The sequence below is a fragment of the Lepidothrix coronata genome, unplaced genomic scaffold (genome assembly GCF_001604755.1).
Source record: "Lepidothrix coronata isolate B3197 unplaced genomic scaffold, Lepidothrix_coronata-1.0 Scaffold33, whole genome shotgun sequence".
Taxonomy (NCBI): Eukaryota; Metazoa; Chordata; class Aves; order Passeriformes; family Pipridae; genus Lepidothrix; species Lepidothrix coronata.
The window spans coordinates 759487-779234 of NW_016690213.1; the positions used below are offsets into that span (position 1 = coordinate 759487).

General features: G+C 46.0%; 1 protein-coding gene across 5 annotated transcripts in view; it reads right to left on the reverse strand.

The window, feature by feature from the left end:
• Nucleotides 1–712: 712 nt before the first annotated feature.
• Nucleotides 713–19748, reverse strand: part of VASH2 (vasohibin 2) — a 37367-nt gene continuing 18331 nt past the window's right edge. For all 5 annotated transcript variants that reach the window (XM_017811698.1, XM_017811701.1, XM_017811699.1 and 2 more), the window contains exons 5-7: nucleotides 9849–10230; nucleotides 7838–7953; nucleotides 713–3153 (exon numbers count right to left, since the gene is read on the reverse strand). In XM_017811698.1, the coding sequence (XP_017667187.1) occupies nucleotides 3084–3153; nucleotides 7838–7953; nucleotides 9849–10230 (568 nt within the window). In that variant the 3' untranslated portion in view covers nucleotides 713–3083. The remainder of the gene's footprint in view (nucleotides 3154–7837; nucleotides 7954–9848; nucleotides 10231–19748) is intronic.

Sequence of the window (19748 nt, forward strand, 5' to 3'; positions counted from 1 at the left end):
TGACAGATCCTGAGGTATTACATGATCAAGATTTATTCTCATGATGGACTCATAAACATTCTTTGCAAAAGACAATTTACAAGGTAATTAAAAAAACACCAAAGACTTCCTGCATAGGAAACTGAGAGGGGCTGAAAACAGGTCAAACTACATGTGGATATGTATGTAGAACCCACTTAAAAGTAACAAAATTGCATTTCAGTGTAGTGCTGGAAAACCTCCACCCATGTTCATGAAATCACATTCAGATGCAGTTGTCTCTCAGGAGCACTTGTAGAATTTTCATCTCTGTTCCCTTTTCCTGACTACAGGCAAACGACTGCAATTACTTTGTGCCTTGAGAATAACACAGGAAGTACAGTGGTAGTAATCACAAAACCAGCTGAATTAAAAAAGTTCCTCAAAACCTAAAACATTCAGCTTAAATTGCTGAGATTTGGAGGGGGCTATTTTACTCTTAGGTAGTATCAGTTAAAGATATTTCTTTCACCTGTTAACAGTCAGGTTAATGCTGACTACCTCTTTGATACTGGGTGCTGTCTGATTGCAAGTATCTGAGTAATCTCAAAGCTGAACCTCATATCTAAACAGATGCAACAAATTTCTGGGTACATCCAGGTTACAGCTAAAAACATTGTTCAACTGTAGCAACTTTTACAGTCTGTGTTAAGAGCAAGAATAAAAAAAAAAACAACGTAAGTCAGTAAAAAAAAAAGACTACAATGATATTTTTATTGAAGTTTCATGCTGTGCATATACAAGTGATGAAAAAAAGCCCAAAAAGTCATGCATGTTTTCTACACTATTTGACCACTTTGCTGTCACTTGAACCACACTTAAGACAAATGGCATCATAAGCAAATTTCAAGAGAATATTTCAGCTGAACGTCAAAACAAGAACCAAAAGCACTTTGTCAAACACCTCTACAGCATTAAAAAGCTTCAGTGTAAGTTAAGAGAAAATAAATTGTGCTGGACAATAGTAAAAACTATATACAGACATTACTTGAGCTGAAGTAAACCATGGTTTCATAGAAAAAACTTGCCACATATCAGATAATCTTGTGCTATGGGATACAGCTGATCAAAAGTTTTTCCACGTCATTTTATGCATGAGAAATTCTAAGGAATACATGAAAAAAACATTGTTTAGGTCGCAAGACACTGGGCAGCACAAAGTTTAAAACTGAAACTCTGCAGCTGATGTCAAATTACACAATAATTTCTACTAAAAGAGTATTTCCCTCTCTTCAAATTCATTCATTAACTAAAAAAAATCCCTATTGTGAACACAGGAGTGGAAAAGTTTACAGAAGGAGGGATGGGAAAGGCCTCCCTGTAATTGATATGGTAAACTTGGATAAAGAAGAGTCATACATTTGAAAAGTTTTCTTCTTCGACCTTCTGAAGTCTAACTGGTAGAAAGCCTTTCACTGGTTGTAGAAGGTTGCAGGGTCCTGGTGTTTTCTTCCTGTCCTAGGCAAGTGAAATTCATTGACTTTTTTGGGCAATGAGGTTTGTGTACAAGCAATTGTCTCCTTCTGTGTTCATTCATTTGCTGGCTGATAGAAGTGTTCTAGGAGCTTAAATCATTCCATTTGAATAAGCATCATTGTCTGTTACAACATCCTGTCTTCACTGAGATCCCAAAAAGTGCGTGCCCAGGAGTGGAGGTACACAAGGCCCATGGCAGTATCATCTATAAGCACAGCACAAAGGGTAGAGGCTGGACTTGCACAATAATCCAGTTTATGTTTAGGCACCTAATGAAATATTTCCAGGAATGCAGCACTCGAATGGTTCCAGAGAACTTCACTAATGTGAATGGTGAACCCCAATAAGTCTTACCATGTCACTTGAGAACGCTGCTGTCAGTCACAGGTCCTTAGCCAAGTCTTAGAACAAAAGGATTGAGTTGGAAAGAAGCAGAAAAGCTTGATTTGCAGCTATTTCGGGCACACTTCCTTATTCAGGTTTCACTAAGCAGTGAGACCTACAACACATGTAGGAAAACCCCCTTACAGCAGCACAGCAGAAGGTTAACTTCAGCCTGCCATTTCTGATTTACTATAAGATGACAAAGCATCACCACTGGAGACTGCTCAGCCTTTCAAAGACAAGGTTCAAATTTACACACAAATGTGGAAAGAAGAGCACAGAGACTCAGGTTAGCAATTCTGACAGTTTTTCCATTATTCCAGGTACATATATGAGAAAAAAACTGACTAATAGGTGAACACTTGTCTCGCCAAAACAGCAATCTCTACGTTTTGTGCTTTAGCAGTGTAGTCAGGAAAGACTAAAAGCTTGTGAAAAAAGTATTAAAAAAATTAAGAAAGTTTAAAAATCCATTATTCATCAATTGTCATCATTTAAAAAACCCAAAACGTCATATCTTGCCTAATAAGATGTCAGTATTAAGAATACACTTGCATATTACTATTACTTAACATCTTTCAGCAACATGCAGAAAATAATACAGGTGGCAGTAAAATATCCAGTGCTGTTTTAATACTACCAGAAATGCTGGGAGACAGGACAAATTAGTGAGAAAACAATAATACTGACAGTTTTGCATATCTATTAAGTCTAGTGAGGTAATGTTGATACTTTAAAAACTTATGCCACTTCTGCACTGCTTGCTTTTATTGCTGAATTAAAGATTAATACTGAATATGATTTTTCTTTTAACTGCACTGCACCCCAGCACATCTTAAAACTAAGATTCCTTAGTTATTCCAATGCTACTACCCAGCACAGCGCCAAGTTCAATTAACACTTGTACAGGGAAATGATATTTGAAGAAACTCACACCACAGAGTCACCTGCTACATGATGAGAGGGGAATAAAAATCTCCTATCCTGGCAAACCTAATTTTAGGTTCCCTTTGCTGATGCCTTTTCTATAAATTGAAATAAATACTGCCACCCAAAAAAAAAATCCCCCCCTTCTATTTTCTAGGTAAAACTTTTATTGTGGGAGTACATAAGTTAATAAATAGTCCATTCCTTTTCCTTTCCAACGGAGTGCAGGTAAAGTGCAGTGGGAAGCAGCAGGAAGCCCTCTGTCCATTATGGCTTTGTTAGATGCGGAGCTGGTAGCCCACCTCATTGAGCGTCGCCAGGTCTCCTTTCTTGTCCACCACCGCAGGCCTGCGAGCAAAAGAGGGAAGAGGGCGCTGCTGACCAGCAATCCCATGCTGCCACAGGTGTGGACAGCACAACGGGAACACAGGGAAAGGTTCACTTCAAAACAGGCCTCACTACTTCTAATTTTCTCATCATAAGCACGATCCTGCTGAATCTGCCACAGGAACTAACATGATTGAGCTACTTGTGTGCTGCCTCTGAAGCCACGTGCCAGTGAAGAACAAGCTGTCCCATGCTCAGGTCCATGATCTGAGCCTGGAAGCACCCACCCCTGACTTGAGAGAGGGCCTAAATGAGTAGGCAAGAGGAGACACATTCCACCTACTACTCTGTCATCTACCCCAGAGCAGGATTCCAGCTTTTAGAATAAAGGTGAAACAGCTGAGAACAAACAGGCAGGGCCTCTCACACGGCCACTGTGTCTTCTCTCCGAGCCTGCCCTTTCTTGGCTAGGTCTGTGTGAAGGGCTAGAGCCCCCCAAACAGAAAACACAAGGTGAACTCCTTCAGTCTCCCCCTTCTCTCATTTCACAGAATGTTCTGAGTTGGAAGGGACCCACAAGGATCATCGAGTCTTAAGTGAATGGCACATACAGGGATCAAACCCACAACCCTGGCATTAGCATTATGCCCTAACCAACTGAGCTAATCTCAGGGGTCTCCTGCCACCCAACATGCTGACCCCGTCCAGCCATTCCCATGAGCAATCACACACACACAGATGCTATTAGGTCATTTAAGTGTCTCAACAGCCTGAACCAAATGAAACCTGGAGCAATCAGTCTATCCCTATTTAGAAAGCAGTGGAAAAGCTCCTTTAACAAAGTTGTCAAACCAAAACATTACAGCTGATTTATAGTCTATGGAAGTGTCTAATCTGAGTTTATTCCAGGCTCCTAGCTGCTTTCACACTAAGCCGTACGTTTGCTTTTCTTAAGGCAGATATTGTTTAAAACACACATTTCTCCTAGTACTCTACAGCAGGTCTGCTTCCTTGCAGAAACACAGCTAAAGCCCAGAGTAGTACAATGTGAGGCTGGTAATGGCTCCAGTGCTTTCCTACAGCTCCTCAGACCTGGCTTGCAGCTCTGTGCACTCACTCTTTGCTCATTATGCAGCAGCTGTGACCCCTGAGTTTGCACTGCCAGGCTGCTGCTTATCTCCCCGTTCCAGCTGCCGGCCCATTTCCACAGAAGCTGCTCAGGGCAGCCAGCACGGGCTCGGGAGAGGCAGCTCAGGAAAGGCAGCATGCCACAGGCAGGCTGGCAGGCCAGGGAAAGCCTGGCCCTGCCCATGGAGTGTGCTGGGTGCATGCACTGGTGGAAGAGCTGTACTGCTGCAGCCCTAAGAGGTGAGGGTGTACAGCTTACACATACACGCGTATGGCAGAGCCTCCAAAATCTTTTTTTAATTCTTTAATTCAATAGGGAATTTTTTGATATTTATTTTTAAGAGCAGAACTGCTAACACCAGATCTCTGCTGAGATTCTACGCAGCATTTGAGAGCTGGGGACATTGCTATGGACAGCTAATGCTCTTCTGTCTAGTCACACTGAATGAATGAAACCTGTTGTTTTGCCACTTACCCAAGCACCTCTAATAATAACCTCATCATCTTCTTTGCAGTACTGCCCTGCACCCTTGTGTTTATCTCAGTTTGGAAGTACTTCACAGATGTGAAGGAGTTCTCACTGGTCTCTCTCACTTGCAAGAAGGAATCACACTTAAAGAAATCACTGTAAGATAGTTTGGATTTTTCACTTTATTCCTTCAGAGCAGATGGGATTTGACTAGCCAGTAAACAAGCTACAAGCTGCATCCATCAGAGCTTGCAGAGGAGTCAGAGACCAGCAAGAGATGCATTGCATGAAATTTCCAGCATCCTTCCTCCCTCCCTCCAATTTATGGATGCTTTTCACACCCTTTTCTCCCTTTAATTAAAGCTAGAATATGGTTTTAATTAAAGCATGTCTGGATGGTTCTACCTTCTCTGATTATCCAACAGAGATGGGGAGTCCCTGCACACCCCTGGTGACATACCCATTTCCACCCACCCATCCACCACAATTCTCTGTAGCTTCTAGCTACAAACAGACTGTCCTCCATGACGTTTAGGAAAAGACAAGAATTTGTTGGACCAGAGGCACCACAGATCCCAATCTTCTTGACTGGCAAATGACCTTACACCAAACCTGTCCTCTGAAGTGAGGGACCCCTGCTGTACTGGCCTGTCAGATCACACCTCCTGTCCAAAGTGCCTTGACCATGAGCAGGTGAGCAAGCTGTGCCTAGTTGCTGAGTACACAGTATTCATGAGTTGTCTGCACTGGATCTGCCCGATTTTGCACATCCTTACATGATCCTAATATAATCCTGCCTCCTTGCACATCCTAATAAAACAGACTAACAGAATTTTCCTTTCAACAGTGACATTGGGCTGGAAGCACACAAGGCCAGTGTTGCCATGACACTCCCAGAGCATGAAGGTGTTAAGTCTCAATATGAAATTGAAAGGAAATAGAGCTGGTGAACTGACATGTAGGAGCAGAGATTCTCCAGGCTGCTGCATGACCCTCCCGCTTTGGGACTTCAGAGGATGGACAAGTGGACACAGTAAAGCTTCACACTTACCAGATTCACTCCATCCTGTATCCTCTGTATCCTCTATTCATGCTGTCCCCTCTTAGCAGGATCACACCAGCTGTGGGCTAAGAGCACATGGACTCTTACATAGCTCAGTTAATGAGCTGCAATTTGACCACACACCAGCCTCCTAGACAGGCATGTACTGCATAGTGCATCACCACCTGCTTCCTGCAATGCACCCTATCTGCCTTGTAGCTGCATTTCCAGGCTAAAAGGCTATCATAGGCTTGCTAGCAGCCACCACCTAATAATCTAGTAAGGAACCAGGATAAGAAGTTAAAGATTTGAGGCTGTAAAATCCCCTTCTGTCCTGAAGCACCGCTTCAGTCTTTGTCCTTCAGAAACAATCCAGCAAAGACATTCCAGTTCACCATTCCAGTTCATATATTCTTCAGTGGGAGATTTTTCCCAGCAGGCCCATATAATTTTACTGTTGACAAAACGCAGGCTGTAATAACAGCTTGTCATCAGCAGGTGAAGCCTTTCAAATGAATGTGTTATACAGCCCCTGCCAGCTCACACTAGAGCAAAACACTCCTCTCCCCCTCCCCTGCAAGCTTGGAGAAGCTGCAATTACAGCATGTGAGTAAGACATCCACAAAGAAACAAAATACAGTGTTGATAATCACAGCCATTCTTTAGCTAGGATTCCAGCCTAAAGCCTAGCAAACCTGAAAGCCTTTCCTCTTCTGTGTGTAACACAAAGGCCTCTCACTCCATCTGGTTCTCGGAGATCCATCAATATGCCGAAGAAAATACCCAGTTTCTCCTCTTGTATTTCTCACCCCGTGTCAACTGCTGTACAAGCTGGTGTGTGTCATTCAGCTCATCCCTGATGAAGGGCTGCCATTCCCCCTTCAGAGCTCATAGATCATCATGCTACAGCTGGGTCCTGGATCTTGTGTCATGGTGACCCAGGGTTTGCTCTAGATACAGAGCAACACAGCAGGTAACAGGTGCTGAAGCCACTGCAAGGCCATCCATACGTCACTTGCCTTTCTGTCCTAGAAAAGCAAAGCTGCCAAGGAGGAATCAGTCACTGCAGAGCAGCCACATGCCCAGCAGCTCTCTCAGGAAACCAGCCCAACTGGAGAGTCTCCAAGCTCAGTGAGACACTCCTCTCCATAAATATATAATCCACTCCAGCAACTGCAGAAACAGTATCAGAAACCCAAAAATGAAACTGTCCCTTAAAAAGAATCCAGGAGGTAAAGAAGCCTAGAACAGCTGAGCCCATTACAACTATAATTATCTATGCACTAAACAAGGAGCTCTCAGTGATGAAGCCCAAAGTACAGCATCGTGGACTGAGTGTGAATTCACATGTAAAAATAAAAGCCTGCTGTGAAATCATGTGCTGCCAAAGTATCTTGAAGTTATCTTTAGAAGGTTAGTCTAATGTCTTTGTTAGCTGCTTTAAAATAAATAAATAAGTGCTGAGACAGTAGTCTGGGAGCCTATTTAAAAAATGATGATCATAAATATGTGACTAATCTGGGTTACGTATAGGCTTTCACAGTTGTCAGGTTCCTGGCACGAGGCAGTATAGCTAAAACTCAGCTCTTCCACATCTAAGGTAAGGGAGTCTGAATTGCCAGTGGCTGTAAAAGGCCTGTGATCTGGAAGCTCAGTTTTATCCATTTAGAGGTATTACATGCAGTTAGTCCATGCTTCCCCACACAGCTAAGGAACAACTATTAGCTACAACACAAAAGGGAAGTGGTCTGGGATTTTTTTAAGGTGATTAAAATCAAAGAATGCAATGCAAGTGATGTCTCCACTTTTGAAAGAAGAGAAAAGGTTTACTTTTCTACCATCCCTGTAAGCTGGACAGTCCAAGGACCCTGCACAGAGGGGTCATCGGGCAGCAGGAATGCCAGGAGACCAGCAGTACTAGCGGCTTCTGGAGCCTCTCTGGTAACAAAGGGTACCTGGGGCAGTTTTGCTATATATGCCACTGATCATGTAAGTTTTGTACAGCAAAACAACACATCATCACCCTCCATTTCTGACCCAGCAGTGATGGTGGCAGGAATACTCACGATTTATCTCTTCTGCATGCCCGTCTCTGAGGGCTCGCTTGCCTTCGACGAGGGGACAGCGACTTACCCCGTGATCTCTCTTTCATCGGAGAATGGGCACTTGAGGGTTTCAGAATCTGTGAGAGATGGGAGAGGGAAGGAAGTGGCCTTCAATAAAGGCAATGATTCACTGAAAATAAAAAAATTAAAATAAAGGGCCTCATACAGTAGCAGGGATGGCACACAAAGAGCCTTCAGTCCCTTGGGGCTTATTCAAACCCTGCCCAGGTTAAGAGGAACCCAAAGCTGTTATCATGTGATAGCTGTTCTGGGGCCTCCTGCAAAAATTCAGTGTCACCAATTCAGTTCCCAGCTGAATACTGTCTCATCCACAGCTTTCTTCAGAGCTGGCAACAGCAAGGGATAAGAAAAATGACTTTGAGCCTCAGCTGAAGGAAACTCAGGCAGCCAAATCGCCCTCTCCAGCTTTACACAGAGGTGACCACCTCTCAGGCTGGCAGTTGAACTCTCTGACAGTGAGACTTTTCAGCAGGTCTCCACCTTGCCCACATCTTCCAGGCCCTCCAACCTCAGAAGGCCATCAGCACGACACTCGCGCTTCAGGCTGTTTTAAAGACCTGACCCTTCAAAGTCAGCCCCCTCACAATAGGAGCCCTCTGAATCAAGTGGCTCAAATTCTGAAGTAACTCAAGGGAAAGGTCAGATGCAGAGCCTTCCACCTTCAAGAGTTCAGGGCTCTGGTCCTGGCCCTGAGGCGCTCAAAAGGACTGGACTCAACGTTACAGCTCAGCACACAGACAGAGCTGGTCCCTCTATCAAAAGCAAGTATAAAATTCAGTCACCCACCCACCCATATGGACTTCTTCAACTAGAGCATGCTTCAGCTGTTTGCTCTCTACGTAGTATTAAAAGTGTATGAATAGATTAGAAGTGAAAAGAAGAAAAAATGTAATTACATCAGTAATCAAGACCACATTCTTAAGGTGATAGTATGATACAACACAGCCCTCAAAACTCCTTGGCAGGACAGGAGAGATGGCAGCAGAACACAGGGGCTATGATGCCACTGGAAATGTTCACCCCAAGGTCAGGGAAAAGGGGCAGGTGCCTCAGCCAAGAAGGCACGTGGCTGCTACGTAGGAGCCGTTCTTTAGCAGGGAAGGGGACAGGAACCCAGAATAACTTGGACACGATGCCACATACCTCTCCACAAGAGCCAGAACCCATACTTAGCAACACACCTGCTCTGCTCTCACTGCCAGCAGCAGGCTGGAAAGGCACCAAATCCCCTTCCACCACAACCACAAACAGCTCCTGGCCTATGCCAGGCTCGGAGGCACGGTCAGGGACACCCCTCATCCCCAAGGGCAGCCAAAATCTCCTCCACCCTGGCAGCCTGCCCTGTCTCCCTGTTGTTTCTCTCTGAGCTCTTCAGTCCAACCAACTGGCAGGGAAGCATCAGTCTGCCAACTACTTGCTTTACTCACTTTTCCCATGTAATCCACTTTGTGATTTAGCTGAGGGTGGTGGACATCAGGCAGCACAGGGCAAGCCCACTGCCATGCCCTGCAAGGAGAGGCAACCACTGACACGGATGTCCTGTGGCATCCCTTGCAGTTCAGCTGCAAAGAGCAGATTCCTACCTGTTACCAGGCCACCCTTTCCACCAGTTCCAGCCCCAGCTATGCTGATTGCTCCCAGCCACATTCTTCTGGAGTCATTGAGAAAAGCAAAGTGGGAAATAGGTCCTTGATGGCCAGGGACAAGTATGGGTTCAAGTGTTTTTCAGGCTGAAGGGGAGATCCTTGAACTAAATAGCTACAAGGGTTTGAAAATGCACCAAATCCTGGGGGAGCACCACCAAGACAGATTTAAGCACACGCCCAGTCCACCTGATATCTGATTCATCTCAGGCTGGGATCAGTCTGCTGACACAGGGTAAGACCCATCTCTGGGGGATGGGACAAGGCACAGCTGCCCCCGAGCCCACCACCCAGGTGCACAGGCCTACCTTCATCCTCATATCCCTGGCAAACTTCTCCAGCTCCTTTCTGACTTCTGTGCGCATCATTTTGGATACATTGAGGACCAGCTGTTTCCACTCGATGGGCTGAAAGCTGTGCGGCTCGTGCGGGACGTATAATCCAATTTTTACTTTTTTGACTGAATGTAAGTACTTTTTATAGGAGTCTTCAAATTCAAAGATGAGGTCGCTCAGAGTTCGGTAAGTTAGAGGTTTGTCCATCAGATCTGATCGTCTGCTCATGCCCAGCGAGCCGTACCGGCCGTTGCAGTAAATCCCAAGCACCACATGATGAAAATAGTTCCCTGAGAAGTGGGTTTTAAAGCTGATGGGGAATCGTTCCACGGAGGGCTGCCCGTTCGTTAAGTATCTGATGTGCACTGCGTCAAGGCAACAACAGCACTGGGAAAGGGGCCCTCACAATGACACCTGTAAAACATCTTCAGCAGTTTGGTTTGATTTTTTTAACTGCCAGGGCAAGGGCTTTCTTGCAAACACAGATTTATTCTCACTCTGATCCAGAAACCGTCAATGCTGCCAAAGCCCCTTTCATTGCTTGGAGAATAAGACGCAATGGTTCAGATAGGGAAGGGCCTGACTATTAATCACACTTAGGGGGAAGGGAAAAAACCACAACACCGTTCAAGTCAGCGTGACTAAAGAGAGACCACCCTGCCTAGATCTGTGGGAACTCCCCCATTTGATACCAACATCAAACTCCCATGCTCCCAAAAGAGAAAAGTGTTTACCTTTCACGGGGGGCTTGGTATGACTCAGGTTACTGAGCCTCATTTTCTCACATCTTCAAGTACTATAAAAAAATCCGAATTTATTCCTCTCCAAGGTGACAGCCTGCCTTCCCTTCTGTAAATTGGCCCTCAACATTGCCACACCTCATACAATAGTGTTTTTGCATGTTACCCTTGTCACACATTGCTGAGATGAACAAAATCACCAGATGGGTAATTAGATAAGCACAGAGACATGGTCAGGAACAAAGGCTTTCAAAAAGCAAAACCTGTCCCCGGAATCACTGTCTGCCCATTTCAAATGCAGCACATGCAGAGTCCAGGACCGAGCTCCATAACACTGTAGTATGTGATCTCAGAGGGGAACTACGTGCAGGTCTGGGGCCATCTCCCTGGGAGGCTGCTGGCCCGTGCCAGGGAAAGGACCGGCTGAGAATCCCTCATGCAAACAGCTTTGCGTCAGCACTTACGTTGCATGCAGCTCCCTGCTGCTAATCCCGGGACAGCTGAAACTCACCCTGACTCCACGTGCTGGCACCTGGCCCCTGGGACAGCAGGTGCCCTTCCCCTCTGCAGCTGAGGCCCCCACCCACGCCTGGGGAATGGAGGAGGGATGACCAGAAAAGGCTGCAGCAAGACTCCCCAGCCTGGGGTTACTCCAGCCAGAGGCACCTGCTGCAACCCTGAAGCCGCCCCCGGAAGCAGATGCAGTCAAGGCAGTCAGTCAGGGTGCTGCCACTACAAATACACTGCCCCAAAGGGCAGCGCTGCCAGGATAGTGTCAGGGTATCCTGACGGATGGAGAAGTGGCATTACATTCTACTGGAGCTGCAGGAACCAGCTCAGACCGGGATTTTGCTCTGGGGATCTGCAGCATCCCCTCTTCTCCCCACCCCAAACCCAAAAAGGGCAGCGAAACAAGAGCCACTGCACAGCTGAGATGTCCTGGGATGTTACTGTGGCCAGCCTTCCTCCCCTGCCTGCATAGCACGGCTGCCTGACAACTGCTGGGAAGCTGAGAACAGAAAAAGCCTTTGTACCAACACCATAAAACACAATTCGGGCTCAGTTCTGGTTCTGACCAGCCTGACATGCCACCACCTCACCACCAGTGCAACTCCCAGGGATGTTTATCCCTGCCCACCCACACCCACTGTTTCACCTCTTCTCTCTACAGAGATGCAGGAAAAGCATCCAGTGGCTCTCATCTGTCTCTAAAGCATTTTCTCAGGGGAGTATTTCACCCACCTGATCCCTGTTGAATTTCACATATTCAAACATTCGCCCCCCAAGTGAATGCAGAAACCAACTAATAAGAGATTTATGAACTGCCCAGAATCCGAGGTCGAGCAAGTAGTTAAACAAACAAACAAAAAAACCCAACAGTCAAGAAAAACACATTGGCACAAATCTTTCAGAACAGCCACAGGAAAGCTTTTCAGTTCCATGTCAAACAAGTTTAACTGCATTCAATGCTAGATGTCATCAGCTTTGGCAGCCTGGAGAAAATGTAAGAGAGGGTATGGGAACGGACAACACTACGGGCCCAGCTCACAGTGCACTTCACTATCTGCAGATCATAAGCCTGGATAAGCACGCAGAGCACAGACCTCCCTAACACACACACACATCCCTCACTCAACCAAGGCTACGTGCACCCACCTCCTGCTCACCTACATCAAACACAAAAACCCTGCAGCAACTGTCAAAGCCCACCCCGCTATCAACTACATCAACACAGAACAGAAGCAGCTCTATTTGCCTTTGGTGGTCTCACTGGATCACTGTTGCCTTAGGACTAGGTTCTCCAAGAAAAAAAACATGCAATCAGTAGAATTAAATAAATTAAATAAATTCACTGCAAAGCCAGAATTGGGGCCCAGCACCATTATGTCAACTGGAAAACTCAGCCCACAGTCACCTCATATAAAAGGTCACCTTGCTTCAGGCTTTAAAAGGAGCATCCTGTGTACATCAAAGTCATGTTACAATAATTTGTGTCCTACAGATTCTTGCAAAAGCCCATTGTATTTATCATTCTATGTAACTGACAAAGCAGTATCTTTTATTAACACCTGTGAAGCTTTCAAACATCGCCACTATTTTTCCCCTTCATTATGAAAGAGTTTTCTCTCTGCTCCCCGAGTGCCTTTCTATTAAGTCCACACAAAGCTTTGGTGGCCACCTGCTACACATACACACTTCTGCCACGAGGTCTCAGAGAAGTTGCAATTTAATCTCATTAAATACCAAGTAGGAGTAAAAGAATCTTTTGAGGGCAGAAATTACCCACCATCAAATAACCCAGCAACAACTGCTGTGGAAATTAACCTTTAGGTACAGGTTGCTTCACTGAGCAATAGTTAATGAGAGTCCCCACCCGAGATGAAATACACAGCAAACGGGTTGGAAAGGCACGTCAGATCTTCCCCTCCGTCCATGCATCATTATATATCTTTTCCTTTCTGCTCTGCCCAAGGAGAGCTGTATTGTGGCAAACAAAAGGCAACGACACAGCAACGCCGCAGCTGTAATCACACTTTTGAGCCGGGACTGTAACTGCAGGATGGAGAGTCGGGGAGTAAATTACACGCCACAATAGCAAAGCAGGGCAGAGCAGGAGAGGGCAAAAGCAGCTGTAGTGAAAGCTCAGTGGCCTCTCGGTTCTGGGTCTTCACGTAAATCAAAGCAGCAGAAATATAGTATTGAGGGATACTGATCTCCTTGGAGATCACACAAGAGGGATTCTAATCTTCTGGCTAGCCACCTCTTGCCCCAGTATCCCTCCTCTTTCCCCATACCCAGGATATGCACCAGGACAATACCTGGAGCTCCACTGAGTTTTCACAGAATGGCATGTCCCCATCCCTTGGAGATTCCCAAACTCAGCTGTCATGGTTTAACCCCAGCTGGCAACTGAGCACCACACAGCTGCTCACTCACACCCCCACCAGTGGAATGGGGGACAAAACTGGAAGAGAAAAATTGTGGGTCGAGATAATGGCAGTTTAACAGGTAAAACAAAAGCTGTGCACACAAGCAAAGCAAAATGAGGAATTCATTCACACTTCCAAACGTCAGATAGGTGCGCAGCCCTCTCCAGGAAAGAAGGGCTCCATCACACTTAATAGTGACTTGGGAAAAAAAAGGCCTATTAACAAGTAGGCTTTCTTGAGCACACCATTACTGCTAGCAGTCTGCAGGAAGGGCCAGATTTCCCATGGCAGCATGCAGCTTCTAGGGATCTGCAAGTCTCCAAACATACTACCCTCTGAGCCACAGGTTGTTTTGCTTCCCATAGTCCCCTCGCCTTCACCACCCAGGCTCATGCACAACCTAGCATGGATACTTGGGAGACGTTCAGATCCCAGACTCAAGTACAAGCAAGACCTGGGACACAAAACCTGCCCTTTGGCCATCACCTGGATCTTCCTAGGCAGTAGGGAAAAGCAGAGCAGTATCCTTAGTCAGTTCCAAAGGGGAGAATTAGTTAAGGTGTTAGCTGAATCAACCCCTCAGTTTTAAAACTCTGGAGCAGAAAGCATCTGGATGGGTTTTCTTTAAATCCGCACACTCACATAATGACTCAAGCAATGGCCTTCTGTGATTTAGGGTTGTTTTGGTTTTTTTTCTTCTTCATCTCCTGGTGGACTCTAAAATAAACAACATCCTACAAAGAAGTCCCACCATCTTGCTCCCAGTACAGACCCTCCCCTACACAGGTGCCCCCACTGCAGAGCACAGAGCAGGTCCCAGCCAGAAGAGAGACTTGAAGCCCTTCACCTTGTTTACTTGCCAGCAGCAACTTTTAGAAAAAAAATGTTCTCCCTTGCTTTTTTTTTTTTCCCCCTTATTGTCCTGGTTCCAGCCAGGACAGGGTTCATTTTTTGCAGTAGCCAGGAGGGGGCACGGCTAGGACACAGATGTCATTCTATAACACTTCATGTCACTGCCAGGGCAGGGAAAGGGACTCTCTTCCTGGGGGAAGGGGTTCCCTCTGGTCAAGAAAATGTGGTGGACAGGACAGTCGGTGTAGTGTGGCACTGGTCCTGAGCCAGAGAGTGGTGGGGTGGCATGACTGCAGTCAGGTCCAGCTCAGTGAGCATTTTGCAAGTGAATCACCCTCACTTTTGTTATTAATATTGTTGCTGTTACTGTTCATTTTCTTATCTCATTGCTGTTTCCAGTAAATTGTTCTTATCTCAACCCATTACGTTTGCCCTCAATTCTCAACTCCATCCCTCGGCAGTGAGAAGGGAAAGGGGAATACAGGGGAGTGAGAGAGAGCAGCCATGGTTTGGAGAGGCTCAGTAGGGGCACTGAACTGAGAAGCACCTTTCCTAAATCAGGACACTTATTACCAAATAATCAGAGCAGGATCTTTCAATGTGGCCAGCATCGTGTCTCTGGGCTTTGAACACTGCTGGAACTCTGTCTTAGAAGCTGATGGCACCCACCAGAGAGTAGCTAGCTCCCCATGGCTAGGTGAGCTCAGGTAACTTGCTACCAGCAGTTTTTCCACCACTGCTAGGAAGTACAGCCAGCTGTACAGCAGGTGAGGGAACACACTGTGAGCACCACAGCCTACCTGTGTCTAAACCAGCTTGAATGGGAGTTTAGCCTTTGACAAGGTGACAGGCCACAACTGTGCAAGGGACGTGCCGGGGCAGGTGAGGAGACTAATGCTGTCCCTGCACTGTGCCTGCAGCACCAACAGGGACCCAGACCAACAGAGACCACTGGGGCAGGGGACATGGGGAGACCCTCCTCTGATCCCCAAAGGGAAAAAGCCCAAACAGAGCACACCAAGGCCCTGCAGAGCCAAACCAAGGCCTGCTCAGGTTTCAGATGGAAGTGCCAGCATCAACTGTTTGAGCAGCCCCGCCCATCAACACCGACGCCCGAGTGAATCTAAGCACCAGCTGTCCCAGTGCCCAGACTCATAAGTGCTTTTCCAGCTGCAAGAAGACTCAGCACCATACCTAACACTGCTGCAAACCAAAGACAAAAAAGGGAAAGCCAGATGAACCTACAACTGAGCAAATAAGTGCCCATTGCACTGCTTGTGCTAATCAATTTGTTATTTATTAGTTTGAAATTCTCCCTTATTTAAATCAGACAAGATGGCATGGCAGTGCCTCATGTCTCAGAGCCCAGCAAGGGTGGGTATAGCTTGAAGTCTGGTCGAGATGAGCACAGAAAACCACAGGGTGTCTAGTTCTCTCCTCTTCTGCCACCCACATAGGCTGGGGAGACACGAGCAGGTGACCCAAACCATCATGGCAGGCTGTGCCACTGGGCATCAGCAAGCTGGAGGGATGATGGCAGGCTGAGGAGCGAGGAGGCAGCTTTATTTACACAAGCAATGCTGAAGCTGCTAGCTCAGAGTGAGAAGGTGTAACAGGAGGAAAATAAACCTCAGCTTCAAAACCATCAGATAAGGCTTCAGTAGAAACAGAAGAGCTGTTTTTCTGAGCAACCAAGCAACTGCTCAGAGGGCCTCCAACCACCAACAGTAAACACTTAGAGAAGTTTCCAACCACAGCCTGGAGTCAGATGGATTTCCCACAGGCTTGGGACTGCTCACTCCCAAGGCAGAGTGCTACCGAGCCCATATATAGATTTTGTCTACACAGAGGGCCCAGAGTTCCCTGTGGCAGCTCCAGTGTCCATGGAAGAAAGGCCTGAGCATCTGGTTCAGACTCCCCAAGTGGGACTGCCAGGCTTGCATCCCTCATTTTGAGAAACCTACTCTCCAGTGCCTGGCTGCAGTCAGAGGAGACTATCATAAGATTAGACCATGACAATGCAAGCAATTAAAAGCTCTCTCCCATCTTTTCCCAGCTACCAGAGGGACTATTTCAGCAGGATCATCCCTTCCTGCATTTCAGATAACAAGTGGGTTAAGCTGTAGACAAGCATGCAGGAGACAAAGAGGGGCACTACAAGGACATTAATATCCTGCAATAACTGCAAGAAACTCTCCCCCTTACTGAAAACATTTCATGTTGAGGGGTGTACCTGCTAGGTTGGAGGAGCTGGATGGACCCCGGTCTCCAGTGGTGATAACCATCATCCACCAATTAAAAGCACAGAAGGTATAGGGGAGTGTGTATATATATAAAAAATATATATATATATTTTATGTATATGTTTATTAAATAATTTCTCCCTCCTGAGACACTTTTGCTCTCCTCTTCCTTGTTTAATCATATGATTGGACAAGGGCTCTAATACCCTGCATGGGTCTAACCATTACCTCACATGAACTGGGAGAAGCATGCTGAAGGCAATGGGAGTGAGTTACATTCAGCTGACACAGACATGCTCCACAGGACACCTTGAGGATGGATGCCCTGTGCCGCTTCTCTCTCCCCCGCTGATATTTTGCTCTCCACATTTTAATAAAGTGAATACAGCATGCATAAAATTCCCTTGGCACTTTCTGGTTTACTATTGCCTTTCTTGAGCTCAAGTGGATTGGATCTTTGCTCAGAAAGAGTGGGCTGAACACACCATTACTCAGCTGATTTACAAATGAACTGAGAAATGCCCTGGGGAAGACAGCAGGAGGAATGATTCTGCTTAGGCACTGACAAGCAGATCATGTAAGCAGAGAGATATGAAGCCAGTTCAGACAGCTACACAGAGAAAAAGAGCTGTGCAGACTGCTGCAAAATAATATGGGAAGATCTGTACGAGCTTTCAGTCATCTCACAGCAGCTGCTTCCTTGGTGCATGCAGACAGGGTAGCTCAGTATTTTAACTCACTGCCCTATAAAAACGCTTAAAGATCTAGTGCACAGGCAATTATGCCAAACTTAATTCTGCACCAAGAGGGATTAGGGAAGCATTTTATAAGAAGTCACATAGTAAAAGGCAGCTGCACAAGCCAGTGAGCAGCTCAATTAAAATGACATCTCGCTAAGCCGCTCTGAGAGCTGGCCCTTGAATGAAGACTCATGCCGAGGGTCCGCTGGAGTGGGCTGTGCTTTTTTTGGTATCCAAGCAACATGGCAAAGCCTGCCAGCACATGAATTACAAGCAGCACCTTATTTTCAGAGATATGGAATGGAGCCAGAGGTTAACACACACAGGCAGGGCTGCTCAGCTCAGGCCTATGTGAAGACACTGGCTGGACACTTAGGAGATGGTAAGCACACCTCTGGAAGCCACCTGACCTTGGAAAGCTGCTGGCCTCACTGTGTTTGCATAGAGAAGGCAATGCTGAAGATCAAAATCTCACAGCTGAGAAAAATCAGCAAACTTCACCACGTGCCATGACAAAGATGCCTCCCAAAAACCCTCATGGTGCACCTGCATCACAGCACGAGGTTTTGCACAGGCTTCGAACCAGCCCCTTTCCAGACACACATATTCAGATGGCCCATCACCTCACCACTCTACATTCTTTGTGTAACCACACCTCAAGCAAAATACATGGGTTTTCTATTGCATAGATCTTTTAAACTTTAATGCATCTGTTACTGGACCACCACCCAGCAGACAGTCCCTGTTCTAACACAGAGACTTCCAAGGCAGTAAGTACAAGTCCTAGAAAGACAAGCCATACTGTCCCCTGACTAAACCTTCTCAATTTAAAAAAAAAAAGTCTAGCGTAAGTTCAGGGTTTTTTAAGTAGCATCTAGAGACAGAAAGATTCATACAAATCTTAACTCTGAAGAAACTTCAAATGACACCAAATAGTATAAAACGTAGTTTTCAACTTTTTTGCTTCCCTCACCGCTCAAAAAAAACACTGCCAAAACCAAAAACCACCAAACTGAACACAAGTAAGGTCTGAGGCAAGCAGAAAAAGCACCGCTTTTAGGTTATCATGGTGCCCTAGTTTCAGCTAGGGAAGAGTTAATTTCTTCTCAGAAGCTGTTACAGTGCTGTGTTTTGGATCTGGAATGATACTGCTGTTGATAATACACTGATGATTTGTTTCTAAGTCGGGTTTATCCTGAGTCACAGATTTTTTTTTTCTTGTCTCATGCTCTGCCAGTGAGGAGGTACACAAAAGAAACTGGGAGGGAGCATGGCTGGGACAGGTGACCCAAACTAACAAAGGGATATTCCACACCACAGAATGTTATGCCCAATATATAAACTGGGGAGAGTTACCTGGAAGGGGGGGCCGATGTGCATTCGGGAAAGGCATCGGACAGCGGGTGGTGAGCAATTTAATTGTGTATCACTTGTTTTTCACTCTTCATTATCATTATTCTTATCATTTATCATTATTACTGTATATTAGTTTATTTTCAACTACTAAACTGTTCTTATCTCAAGACACAAATTTTACTTTGATTCTCCTTCCCACTCCACCAGGGTGGTGGGAGAGAGGGCAGGTTGAGTGAGGGGCTGCGTGGTGCTTAATATCCAGCTGGGCTTAAAACCACAACACATGGTTATCTGTAGGCCACTAATCACCTTTTGTTCAAGTGTCATGGGGAATAATCAGTTCACTACTAGAAGTAGAGCACTGCAAGCCACACTGACACTGCAAAGCAGCATCAACTCCACCTGGGGATTATTTCCCCCACTGCTTTCATCCCCCAATAGTTTGGGACACAACCCTGACACAAGGACAAGCACAACAGATCCACTGACATCATTTCAAGGGAAAACAGTTGATGTAAACTTTTTGGAATTGAGGAAAGCTTTCAATACTGTCTCTTGCATTATCCTCCTGGACAAAATGTCCAGCACACAGCTAGAGAAATACATAACACAGTAGGTGAACAACAGGCTCATGGGTCAAACACAAAGGTTTCAGGTTACATCAGACTGGCGACCAGTCACTAGTGAGGTCCTGCAGAGCTCCATTTTGTGGCCAGTTCTCTTCAACATCTTCATAAATTACTTGGATGAAGGACTCAAAGGTATACTTAGTAAGTTTGCTGATGACATGAAATTAGGAGGGCTGTTGACACCCTCAAAGGCAGAGAGGCCCTGCAGAGAGACCTTGACAAATTAGAGAGATGGGCAATCACCAATCATATGAAATACAACAAAGACAAGTGCTGGAGTTTGCACCTGGGACAGGGCAATCCTGGATCTACATACAGACTGGGGAACAAGATGCTGGAGAGCAGCACCAGGGAAAGGGAATATGAGTCAGCAGTGCCCTGGC